General features: G+C 50.4%; 1 protein-coding gene across 1 annotated transcript in view; it reads left to right on the top strand.

Moving 5' to 3' along the window:
* Window positions 1-10,557: 10,557 nt before the first annotated feature.
* LOC138521817 (proteasome subunit beta type-7-like) overlaps window positions 10,558-13,124 on the top strand; it is a 173,912-nt gene continuing 171,345 nt past the window's right edge. The window contains exon 1 of the mRNA XM_069634933.1: window positions 10,558-11,396. Within this exon, the coding sequence (XP_069491034.1) occupies window positions 11,332-11,396 (65 nt within the window). The 5' untranslated portion in view covers window positions 10,558-11,331. The remainder of the gene's footprint in view (window positions 11,397-13,124) is intronic.

Genomic DNA, 13,124 nt, shown 5'->3' with positions numbered 1-13,124 from the left:
TTACAGGGTTAGGAGCGGTTTTGTCACAAGTTTGTGATGGATTAGAACACCCTATCCTATTCACTAGTCGAAAACTCTTCCCATGTGAAAAAACAACTCTGTGTTAGAGTTAGAGGCCCTTGCTATCAAATGGGCCATCATCCATAAAAGATACAATCTCCTAGGAAGGAAGTTCACTCTCATCACAGACCATTCTCCATTAGTGTGGATAAGCCAGCGAAAGGACTCTAACCCTTGAGTCATGCAATGCTTCCTAGACCTGCAACCCTGCTGTTTCACTGTGGAGCACCGAAAAGGTAAAGGCCAGGGGAACGCTGGTTTCCTTTCTCGGTTTCCATGTGAAACAGATGCGGCTACATAGCATAGGAGAAGGGCATGTGAGAAACCATAAGGTGTCTCACCCACTAGTCCCTGGGGATCTGTCATCCACGTGGCCAGGACACAGATGTCGCTTTTGTATCTAGTTCCTGGGGGCGGACCAGTGCGGGAGGATCACCTGGGTGAGGGTTCTTCGGGGAGTGGGACACCGATTGGTGGGATGCAGTGTCCCCTTCCTTGTGGTAGCTTTACCCCATCCTGCCAGGTGGGATGTTTGGGGGCTCTGCCCCCCCTCCTTTGCAACATGAGCACTTTCTCACGGATAGCCCGCTATGAGAGAAAACAGACTAACACCGGAGCAGTATATCTGACGTGTCCCAATACCATGGTCAGGCAATGTCAGGCAATTATCGTTAATGACTCACACCTAACTTCCATTAAGCTTCCCCAAACAGATAAATGGCAGGGCATGAGAGCACACTCTGAGCGAGGCAAAGCACATGAAGGAATAGTGTTTTCCAGACGGCAGCTGAACGAGGGGAGAAAGGCGGCAAACCGAGAAGGGAAAGCAAGTAGGGAGATACCCTTGACCTTTTGACAGTGAAACCGTTACTTTCCAGAAACCTTCAGATTGGAAAGCATGAGGCCAGGAAATCAGACTAAAGAGTCATGCATTGTGTGTCAAAAATACCCGGTGCCCTCCTGCATGACTGAGCAAGGCACATGAGGAAACAGCAGTTCCCAGATGGCATTTTAACGAGCGAAGAAAGACGGCAAAACAGAAGGGGATTGCAAGGAGTGAAATTCTCTTGACCTTTTCGACAAGGAACCATTACTTTCCAGAGACCTCGAGAACAGAAAGCATAGGACCGGGAAACCAGGCTGAAGAATCTTGCGTTGTGTTTCGAAGATACCCGGGGCCCTCCTGCGTTAATAATCAAGGCGGGGAGAATCACCAGCCGCCGTGGTACCATCGTTGGCTTCAAGAACAAAGCCGCTTAAGTTAAATCAACACAGCCGGTGAGTTGGGGAGACCGATACAAGACCAGTCTGTGTTGAAGCCAAGGTTGCAAGCAGCAACATTGTATGGCGAGCGTTGGAATGAACATTGTTGAAACGCATGTGATAAGAGACACTTTCAAACAAGCTACAATACTTTTGACACAGTGGGCCAGCACCGCATGGGGGCTCAATCGAAGCTCTCTGTAAAGTATCCATCTGAGAAGTGACGAAAGTAGATACATTTGGTCTCAGCCGGGCAGAGGAAGACCAATTGAAAGAGAATTAATAAATGTGAATCGAAGTGATCCGGAGATGGGTTAAGCAAAATCCTGCGCACAATCCTAAGTCTTCGATTTTGCTGAAATAGAGAAAGTTTGGAAAAGAACATGGATTTGATCCGAGCTGGCAGACGGAGACCAAATGAAGGTTTTGGGTTAAAGTGGGTCTGAGCCTGGTGGAGGGTGACCCGGGGTGAACAGTAAATCACCCAAGAAGTTGTTAATGTGAAAATCCAGAGAAAAAAGGAACTTTAATATTTTGTCATGTTGGATCAGGCCCTCTGGAATAAGAGACTTTGAATGGCAAAGAGACTTTGGCACAGAAGGCCCTAATGTTGAAGTCTTGAACTGCAGCCTCGTACTAGAAAAGCCGGAGAGTGTGCTAAGCTCGAGTGGGCTGCTTTGTCCTGTGCTGAAAACGTGGGGAAGGGAAGCCAACGGCTTGAATATCCTGAAATTTCATTTCTTGAACACTTTTCTTTTGCATAACATTGTTTCCCACACTATTTGTATTTAGAAGTAAGGATTGGCAATAGGTTATTAGTATAGGCCCTTCTATATTGACAAGACATCACTAGGACTGCGTTATTATTATTTAATGGTTGTAGCTTGCTCCCATCTTTAAATGTAGGATTAGTTAAGCATTTTACAAACCCATTTGAAAGTTCAATAAACACCCTTGAACTGTTATCACTCGTGTCTGTCTTACTGTTTACCATGCCTTCCTTAAAACTGTGAGTCGATATTAGTCCTAATCAGAATTATTTTTTCCCAAAAATAGACATTGAATTTGTTAACCAGTTTGAGTGACACAGGTAGGCTAAACATAGTACGTGCAGGCATGGTAACATTTCTAATCGCCACAAACAATGCCTTAGGTTGATTTTCAGCAAGATTAATTTACTTCAGTAGACAGAGACATTTAGCTAGAACTATTTCTTTTTGGTAAGTGACGACTCCGCCTCCTGATGGTCGTAGATGTTTCTGGTCTTAAGCCATCTTTTTTCTTTCTTTCAATAACATTTCTTAAGAGTTTTTAATATGTCATTGTAACATTGATTCATTCTGTTAATGGCCTTTTTGCGGCCTTTGGGAGGGGAAATTAGGTCACAATTAATTTGTAAACCTGCCATGTAATTCTGATACAGTTTGGAACAGTTCAAATCTGGATGCATGGGGATCAAAGCCCCAATAATTTGTCACTAGGGATAAGATCAAGATATTTTTTCGGCGTGGGAATTGTACACTAGTGCCCAAGACTTTCCTACATGGTACATGCCCAGCCGGTACAGTGAAACGCAGCGCTCGGTGGTCCGACCAGGTAACAGGGATGTTTTCTTGATGGTGGGGGCTCATCCCTCTAATTAGCACAGGATCCAAACAGTGACCACCAATAGGGGGGGGGCGGTCACTGATTCAGACAGGAGTTGAAGATCATGCGATTGCAGAGTATCTTCAGGATGAGTGCAGTCTAAGTCCTCAGGCCGATTGCACCAAATGTTGAGGTCACCCAGGATACCCCTATGTGGATGGCAGAGTGCTTTCCTGCCCGCATAGGCATCAAGGGCATTTAAAAAGGAGCTGGCTGGGCCTGGAGGTCTATCACAAAGAACCAATTGACATGATTCATTGGCAGAAAGATGATATGTGCAAGAGCTGATATCTGGGATGTGGAGTCCCAGCTCAGTGCATGAACATTGAGTGGCTCCAAAGAGGATCTGGCTACACTAGCAACCCCCACCCTCCTTTATGAGTCTCTCTACTGAGCCATTTGATGTGAAAGTGTTCCGGCACTAATAGATGACCACACTTATAATCTGCCATGCTCCTGCTCCGGCTTTGTCGCCGTGCGGCCCCTCTGGCTTGCTCAGTCTAACACAGGAAAACCCCTGGAAGATCAATTTCCACCATGCCCCACTGACTACTTTCTGAATCTGAAGGGAGGGGCCTCAGCAGCTTCCTTGTTCCATGCCAGGCAGCTCATAGCTCACCCCATCCTCATACCACATTCCTCCTCACCTTCTGTCCCCTTTCGATCTGCTTTACCACTGCTGCCCTCCGCGCTGTTGTTCGGCCTCCAATGTGCACATCTCTGTTCTGTGCTTACTGAGTGTTTCGAAATGGCCACCGTACCTTTATTTGGGCTCCTTTGGTTTTGGGGGAGTACCTGGCGACGCATTGTGGTCATCCTCTGCTCCACCTCTTTGTGGCTAAGCCGGGAGGCATTGCCATCACCAAACCTTCGTACCTAGGCTCAACAGTGGCCCATTAGCGCAATCACCATGCCCAAAGCACTCACCCAACACCAGATGGTGCTTTGGGTAGCTTACCACCTGCTCAAGGCTGGCTGGGCCGTCCCACTGCAAGATATCTGAGATGCCGACTCTACTCGGTCGCTAATGCATAGCTGAGCAGAGGCTATGCCATCTTGGATGCCTGGAAAGAAGGTGTGAGAGGACTACCACCATCCCGAGCTAGAGTTGGCAGTAATAAACCTGTTGACAGCAACCAACCCTCTGAATTTCCTTGACTTGAGCAGCGCTTTCTTCTGCCCCCTTACAGCCCAATCTAGTATGGGAACCTACGGTCAGGAGAGTTTCAACGAAGCTAGTTTGACGTGTCTAGTGGATGATCCCTCTTCAAATGCTCAATTGGAAATCTTGCAGAGGCAGCAATGATCAAGGCTGTGGCATAAGAAGCAAGCCCCGGGTATAAGCACGAAGTGTGCGAAATGATCATAGATGGAACGGGCTAGTGGGGAAAGTGTGCTTAAGGGTGGCAGGTGCCTACATTTACAGAACCGGTGCTACTCCAGCTCCTGCCAAATAAAAGAACAATACAAGTATGTTAATCCCTGCTACCCAACAGATGGCATTTCAGAGCATCCATTTACAGCCTGCCACGCTAGCAGCGACGTAGCATGACCAGATGCAAATCGGCTGGATGCATAAGGAAGGATGTATAAAGAGTCAGAGTACAGAGGGAGGCGCTGGCGGGGGAGGTCACTCTCGGCGGGCAATAAAGGGGGCAAGTTGGTATGTAAGGCAGCAGCAACTGAAGGGACGTCTCCTGTGTGGCTCTTCTGAATGGGAGCAAAGGTACTACCCGTATCTCGCTTCATGCGCGGTTTTCCTCCGGTTCAGGAGCCAGTTGGGTTTTTGCGAGGGGATGCTGCGCACTGAGATGTTTCGAAAGCCAGGCATACGAACGCAAGAAGGTATAGTGGGGGCACTAAGAGCAAGCACGCCGGGGGAGCGGGAAGGTTGTGGGGGCAAGTCTCGTGGACAGCAGGCGCTGACCTCTTTGCCTTCCCATAGATCGCCTCTCGAGATTGAGGACGGCACACAGATGGAAGAAGGGCTAGTAGAGGAGAATGTCGGGGGACGGCGAGTCATGCGCCAAATTTGCCGCACAAGCAAAGGGGCATAGGTCGGGAAGCAGCAACGGCTTGAATGGGGGCCACCCGTGGTGAACGAGGCAAACAGTATGAAAGCCTTGATATCCCCATCACCCAACACCAGTGGGGACTCACTTGCATCATCGGGGGTGGGGGGGTGGTGAGGGGGGGGACGAATTGAACATTTCCTGCAAAAGACATATACAAATGAGTGGCGGCCCCCGGCAACGAAGGACCAAAAAAGGATTTGAGAAAGAATTGGCGGCGGTAACTGCTCGCATCGGCGGATGAGCAATCAATGGCAGTAATACCTCGAGGGAACAGGCGGCGGACAACGCCAGTCGGGCAGCGACAGGGGCAAGTCGGGTTTGAGTAGGAAAGGGCAAGGGCACAAGCACAGGTTGGGGAAGTGGAGCACGGAAGGACCGTCAGGGCCCCCCAAAGCGGAGCAGCTTGGCCCGGCGCAGGGCATGGAAAGGGGAACTAACGATAGAATCCCGACTATCACTGAAAATAACTTCCTGAGCTAGCATATCCCAAAGGGGGTAAAAGAGGACATCTGGTGGTGGAGGAGGTTTCTCGATATATTCTCTCTGCTCGAGCACGAGATTAAGGGCCATGACACCTTGCAGGGGAATGGAGGGAGGGGAGCAGTGAAGGCCAGAAAGAGGGTGGGGCCCGAGGAAAACCTGGAAAACTGGTTGGAGGGGTTCAAAATAATGGCCCAGATCACAGTGCAGAGGGAGCCCGATCAAGGGCCGGCCTTGAACAAGTTTAGCAAATGCATAATAGAGGAGCAGCAGAGGTTGGGGGGCTTTGTGTGGCTACTAAGAGACCAGCGGTTCTGCAGGAAGTTGTAAAATGATCCACTCCTGAAATGGGACCACAAGCAGGCAGAGGAGTGCTTAGATCCAAGAATGGGTGGCAACTGGAAAACATTTCGGTAAAACCACAGCAGGTGGGGGCTCTCTCTCGGGCGCAACCCAGTCAGGTTCACAGCAGCAACACCAATGTCAAAAAAGGAACAGAAATAGGGGCCTAGGTGCGAGGGCAGATTGCCCGGAACCAATTGGGGCAGGGGGGCAAGCAGCGCCCTGCAACTTTCCACAGGAAATTGGGCGACCAACACAGCAGTGGCCGGGCTCAGGAGGGTTCAAGAGCAGGGGGGACCAGGCAACCAGGTCAATGGGCGCCCCCTGTTTACATGCAGGTTTTATAATGACAGTGAGCGCCATTGGGGACCCAACTGCCGTTACCGGCATAGCTGTTCAAAGTGCGGAATGTTCTGGCATCCGGCAAGGCGATGCAGGAGTGTGGGGGGGGGGATTAACAGCCAGCGAAAGTAGGAGGCAGACATAAGTGACTAAGGGCCTCATTACACGGTAGGCGGTGGACCAAGGTGCTAATAGCACCTTGGTCCATGCCGGTAAAATACCGGCACCGCCTTGGTGGAAAGGGGAATTACCGCCCTATTCCAAGGTTGGAGGGGCGGTAATTCCCCCTTCCACCATTGCCCTTCCCCATTCCCATTTTTGCCCCATAGGGCATAATGGGAATGGGGAAGGTACTAATTACAGTACCGCAAATTTGCGGTGCCGTAATTAGCACCAAGGTCCCTTTGCGGGTTGGTTTTTAACGCCTGCTAAAAGCAGGCGTTAAAGTACCAACCCGCAAAGGGACCTCATAATAAGGCGGTAAGGGTTAATGGTCACCGGTACCATTACCGGTGACCGTTAACCCTTACCGCCTTCCGTGTAATGAGGCCCTAAATCTGATTGGAAGGACGTGGGGGCCCTTGGGGAAAGGATGGTTAAGAAATGTTGTGCATGCTTTCATTTGTCATGACCTAATGCTAAATAAACAAATGTCTTTCTTCAAGGTGGTAACGCTTATTGGACAGCTAAAGGAAATGCATTAGGGGTTCACCTAACCTCCGAGGGAGCTGTTATTCTGCAAACTGGTAATGGCCCCACAATGGATGTGAATAAGGGGCCCGTGAGGGGGCGGGGTGAGGCGGAAGGGGGCCAGCAGATGGCCAGGGTGCCAAGGAGGTGGGCGGAGTCTTATGTTAAGGGCGTGGAAATAAGGACGAGGGTGCTTACCACCAAAGGCCCCTCCCCGATTAAGGTTGAGAACCTACTTCTGTGGTTGTCACGGTACCCCCTGGCGCAAGAGAAGGACCTCCTTGTTGGGGGTTTCACAATGGGTTTCATGATACCTTACAGGGGAACCCTGGGCACTCGGACTGCCAAGAATCTGAGATCAGCCAGGGCCTTCCCCAACATGGTGAAGGAAAACATTGATAAGGAAAGGGCACTGGACAGGGTGGCAGGCCAATACACGGTTGCCCAATTGGGGAACTTAATAATTTTCCTCTTGGCGGTGGTACCAAAGGGGGAGAAGAGGAAATATCAGCTGATCCACAACTTGTCATACCCAAGGTGGGACTCAGTAAACGATTGGTTAGATGAAGCGGCTTGCTCCGTATCTTACGTTTCATTCGACCAAGCTATCAGCCTGGCCAGACGGGCGGGAAAAGGGGCACTATTGCCTAAAGTAGACATTGAGGCGGCTTTCCGATTGCTCCCCGTGCACCCGGGACGTTTCCACTCGTTGGGTGTCCAGTTCATGGGTGAGATCTATGTTGACCGGTGCATGTCTGTGGGGTGCCGCATATCCTGTGCGTATTTCGAGGCATTCAGCTCATTCTTGGAATGGGCCTTAAATGAAATGGAAAGCTGGGGGGAAACCCATTACCTGAATTATTTATTGTTTATCGGGGAACGGGGGTCGAACGTCTGCAGGACACTCCTCAACACATTCCTAAGCTTGACAGGTGAGTTGGGGGTGCCTTTGGTGAGGGAAAAGACGCAGTGCCTGTGCACTACGGTCATGTACCTGCACATCGAGATCAACACACTCCTAGGGATCTGCCACCTTCCACAAGAAAAGATACTGGAGTGTATTTCTGACTTCAACCCAGTGCTAGCCTGCAGCAGGGTTCCAGTGAGGGCAATCCAGTCTTTAGTAGGGCGGCTGAACTTTGCGGGCAGGGTCATCCCAGCAGGGAGGGTATTTGCCAGGTGCCTTGCTGCCGCAACAGGGTGGCAGCAAAAGGTTGCCACATGGTGCACCTCAGCTCAGGCTTAAGGGAGGATTTTCAGGTTTGGCTGGAATTTCTTTTAAAAATGTCAATGGGGTATGCCTGTGGCAGGCCCCCTGGGTCCCTTGCTCCCAGGTCCAGCTTTTCACTGACGCCGTGGGCGGCATGGGTTTGGGGTTATCCTGGGTAAGGAATGGTGCAGAGGGAACTGGCCCAATGTGTTGAACAGAAAAGGATGGAGCAAGAACATCAACGTTCTGGAGCTTTTCTCTATAGTGCTGGTTCTGCATTTAAGGCCCACAGAGTTGGCCAACAAGCGCTTAGTAGTATGGTCTGACAATCTGGTGGTGGTGCAAGTGGTCAAAACACATTCAGCGCGCTGCCCAGCAACCCTGAGTTTGCTTCGGCACATGGTAAAAATAAGCCTGAAAATAAACACTGCCATAAAAGTGCGCCATATCCCAGGGCTGCATAAGATTTCAGCTGATGCACTTTCTCGTTCACAGATGGGGCAATTCTGGAAGGCTCACCCAGGGGCTCAGGCAGCGATGACACCTTTGGAGAACCACATTTGGAATCTAGTGAACTGGGAAAAGGCATGAGGGCGCTAGCTTCACAGGCTCTGTCAATGCGCATTAGAAATAGAACCTCAGCACCTTCTTGAAGGCAACCATCGACACAGGGTCTGACGACTGGAGCCTCAAAGTGCAGCGATTTATGTTTTGGGCTCGGGACACAAAGAAGGCAAAGTCCAGGGTGGCAGCCCACCTCAATGCTATTGCCTTCCACAGCCAGTTAGCAGGGAACGGGGATCCACCAAGGGTTTCCACATAAGGGCGGCTCTGAATGGTTGGGACAGGAGGGCACTGCCTCTCAAGGATGACGGGCGACCCATACACTTTGACCCTTTGAAAAGGATCATTTCTATGTTAGGGACTGTGCGTTATTCAGCTTATGAACACATCCTGTTTAGAGCCTGTTTTTCACTGGCATTCTCTGGGACCCTGTGCATTAGCAAGCTGGTGGCTAGGTCTAAGGTAGATCCCGATCACAGGGCTCTGCTAAAGAATGATCAGTGGGCCAAAGGGAGGGCAATGTTGTTGAGGAGGTTGGGGCAGGATGCATTCTGTCCAGTGGTGGGGTCATCTTACCTTTTTTCACACGAGGATCGTTCTCCCCTCACATCATTTCAATTCAGGAGAGTCCTGGCTACAACGTTAAGCAGGGTAGGTTGTGACCCGGCCCTTTACGCGCCCCACTCATTCCCGATAGGGGCGGCCACAACAGCACATGGAGAAGGCCTGGGGGACGAATTGATAAGGAACATGGGGAGATGGGACTCCGATAGGTTCAAACTGTACATCAGACCCGAAGGGGGGGGGGCGCATGGGGCAGACACGCCATTGGGTGGTCAGTAGCCAGGTTTTCCAAGGGGGTGAGGGGGCAATAGGGGGGCAATTTGGCTAAAGGCTAGGGTCAGTACCTAGGGTACCAGCAACGGCCCGCATCGGGGTAACTTGTGCTCATTTCTCCATAGATTGCACCTCGGTATGGGTCATTGTCCACTCGTTTGTTGCAAGAGCAGCGGAGAGAACAAGGAAGGCGAGACGGGATGATAACCTGGATTTCTCGCAGACACAAATCAGGTGGTTTGCAAGAGGACGGTTGCGATGGGGCCAACTGTGGGGGCATTGGATACGTGCTTATGGCACCATTCGCCCCTGTCATCCTAGAGATACACCTGGGGGGGGATGATATGGTGTCACTGGGAAGAAAGGAATTATTGACCGCGAGGCGGGGGACTCTTACACAGATAGGAAAGGAGTTTCGTGGAACAGAGGTATTATGGTCTGAGTTGATCCCCACACAGGCATGGCAGGGGGCTCTATGCCACACAGGCATGGAGACGTCCAGGAGAAAGTTGAACAACAAAATGGGAGCATTTTTTAAAAGCAGGGGAATGGGTTGGTTCAGGCATCCATTGATCACTTTGAAAATGCCAGACTACTTTGGAGTTGATAGGGAATGACTAGGGAGGGAGGGGTCCACTGGATACTGACAGGGGTGGAAGGTGCTTAAGAAGCCACACCCAGCGTAGAATAATCCTGAGGTGTGGCGGAGAAAAGGATCACCTGTAAGCTAACTCCTGGCTTGATGCTTTAATAAAGCTTGCTGCGGCATTGGGGACTTCCACCTTTGAAAAAGGGTCCTGCCTCTTTATTTCAGGGAATTCTTAAGAGGTTCTTGCAGGGAGGGGGAGGGAGAGCGGGTCGAGGAAATGGTTCAGTTAGTTGTATGCAACTATGGGGGAGGTGCAGCTGTGGGCTGTCGCCGCTATGCAACCTCAGGCACAGATAAACTTTACACACTTGCCAAGCTTTCAGGCGGGAACAAAAATCCCCTTGGGGCCGGGCCCTGGAACTGAGCCACATGCAGACTGAAAGTGAAAGTGAAAGACATCTGCTCAGAGGCAGGACGGGGAAGACACAGCAGACAGAGAGACTACAGACACTGAGGGGACAGCGAGACGACAGCAGGGAGAGAGACTGAGAAGAGACAGGGACAAAGAGATACCAAGGTAGCTTGAGAGACAGAGGGAAGAACCGTGGGAGAGAGAGCCAGAGTGAGAGAGACCGAAGAGAGAAAGTGAGAGGGGAGAGAGACTAAGGTGAGGTAGCGAGACCGCAGATGCTGAGTTGCCAACGAGACGACAGCAAGGAGAGGGACTGAGAAGAGCGAGGGACGAAGAGATACCAAGGTAGCTTAAGAGACAGAGGGAAGGATAGTGGGAGAGAGCGGAAGTGTGAGACACTGAAGAGAGAAAGAGAGAGGGGGAGAGAGACTAAGGTGATAGCGAGACAGTGAGACAGAGACTAAAAGAGAGTGAGAGACTGCTGGGAGATCTAGAGCAATGCAAAGATAAACAAGAGGAGAGATGAAAAGAGACTGAGGGGAGACAGGCGATAAATGGCAGGTGAAGCGAGTCCAAAACAGAGACAGGCAAAGTGACCACGTGTGAGGAAGAAACAGCGAGAACAAGGAGAAGGCCTAAACAGAGATACTGCGGCGAGCTAAACCAAGAAATACCAAAGAGGAGACGGTGAGACAGACAGAAAGAGAGTGAGAAGAGAAAAAACAAAGAGAGACCGAGCGACAGAAGACAAGTGGTCCAGGTTCATTATCTTGCCCACTCCACGACAGTGGTTGTCCCAGACGTTTGCGCCAGCGAAACCATGCTCTCCAAAGGGGCTTCGTTTGCACCTCCTGCAGGGGGCTTCAGCTTCGAGAACTGCCTCAGGTGAGACCCTGGTGCCTGGAATGGGCGAATTGCCATTTTATTTAAAAGAATATACAATACAATACAACATACTTTATTGGCATGACACATTAGACTAATATTGCTATAGTAAGTACATGGGCTGCATAATAGTACATTATTTCCAGTAGTGATCATTTTGTTTTTCAGCCATATTTCTTCATGCACCGTGTCTTCTTTGGTCGCATGCACAGGGATGGGTACTGCCAGGCGTGGATATCCCTTAGGCTGCACCGGGTATGAGTATGGTCCTTGAGGTGACAGCAAGGTTGTCACTCACAAAAATGGGCAGCTCCCTTTTAGTTTGGCCCACCTATAAGCCAAAACTGTTGTGTTAGGGAACAGATAGGGAGGCATGGCATATGAGAAAGGGCCACAAAGCTTGTAGGTGTTGTTTGACTGTTTGCCCACCCATTGACTACCCATGGCCATTCTCTCACAGTTCCTGCCCCTTCATGCCCAAGACACCTCCTCTTGGGAACTCTTTGATCTTGCTTTAATCAAGCCTTACCATCAAACTTTGCACTCAAAGTGCCTTCCAGAGCTTTTTTCAAAGCAGTCTTGTGAGAGTTAAGGACTTAACTAGAGCGGTAAACATGCTGCTGGTGTAAGAACAATGTCTTAACCAGGTCTGCCTTCAGCCACTCCATTTATAAGCACTGTGCGTGCCCTTCGCTGAAGTCCTGTTAAAAACAAGCATTGGCAAAGTCAACAGTTTTGGTTTGTGCCTAAGTATTAGGCATTTGCCAGACACTGGGCCTCATTCCGAGTACGGCGCTAACCAATGGCGCTATTAACGCCTTGGTTGACGCCGTACCCGGACCGGCAGCGCCTTGGTGGATGGCGGAATTACCGCCCCATTCCAAGGTTGGCGGGGCGGTAATTCCCCAATCCCCATTTACCCTTCCCCATTCCCATTCTTGCCCCATAGGGCATAATGGGAGTGGGGAAGGCGTCAATTACGCCACCGTAAATTACGGTGGCGTAATTTACATCAAGGTCCCTTAGCGCCATGGTTTTTAACACCTGCTAAAAGCAGGTGTTAAAACCACCATGGCGCAAAGGGAACTCGGAGTATGGCGGTAAGGGATTACCGCCACCGCTCTCGTTAGCGGTGGTCGCTATCCCTTACCGCCATGCTCGGAATGAGGCCCACTGCCATTAGATGCCCAGGTAATCGCCCCATTTTGCACCTGCTATCAGCAACGGCCAGTTAATGCCAATACGGCAGTGCCTGGAAAACACTTTTCCCATGCCTACACAAAAGCCCAAACTCTTGGCATTGCCAGTGCTTACTATATGTTGGAGGATCCAAGGAACTCCTCTCAATGGGGGTTTGCTGAGAGGTCCTTAACGGGCACCCTGGGTTTTAGGGTGCGGCGTGTGCCCGTGTCGCACCCAAAGGATGCAACCTTTGCCACTGCCACGTTTTGCCATGTTGGCAGGTCTCTGAATGTGGGAGGAGCCCCCCTGATCAGCAGTTGCTCTCACTTGTGTGTGAGCCAACTCCCCAGATACTTATTTTGAACTCCAGTCCCCCAAAAGTGTACGAAATCTCCCAGAAGTACGCAAACACAAAATAACAGTACCACTGGTTTTCGCTTGCATTGATATTTGGGATTTGCATTTATTCAATACTTGTTGTTCTTGCCTGTGGTTGACATTGCAGATGTTTATGCGTGGCGTGGCGTGAGTGCTATTTAAAAAACC

Source organism: Ambystoma mexicanum, chromosome 13 (genome assembly GCF_040938575.1).
Source record: "Ambystoma mexicanum isolate Mex_15411 chromosome 13, UKY_AmexF1_1, whole genome shotgun sequence".
In the NCBI taxonomy this organism is placed as follows: Eukaryota; Metazoa; Chordata; class Amphibia; order Caudata; family Ambystomatidae; genus Ambystoma; species Ambystoma mexicanum.
This window is presented reverse-complemented; position numbering and strand designations above follow the sequence as displayed.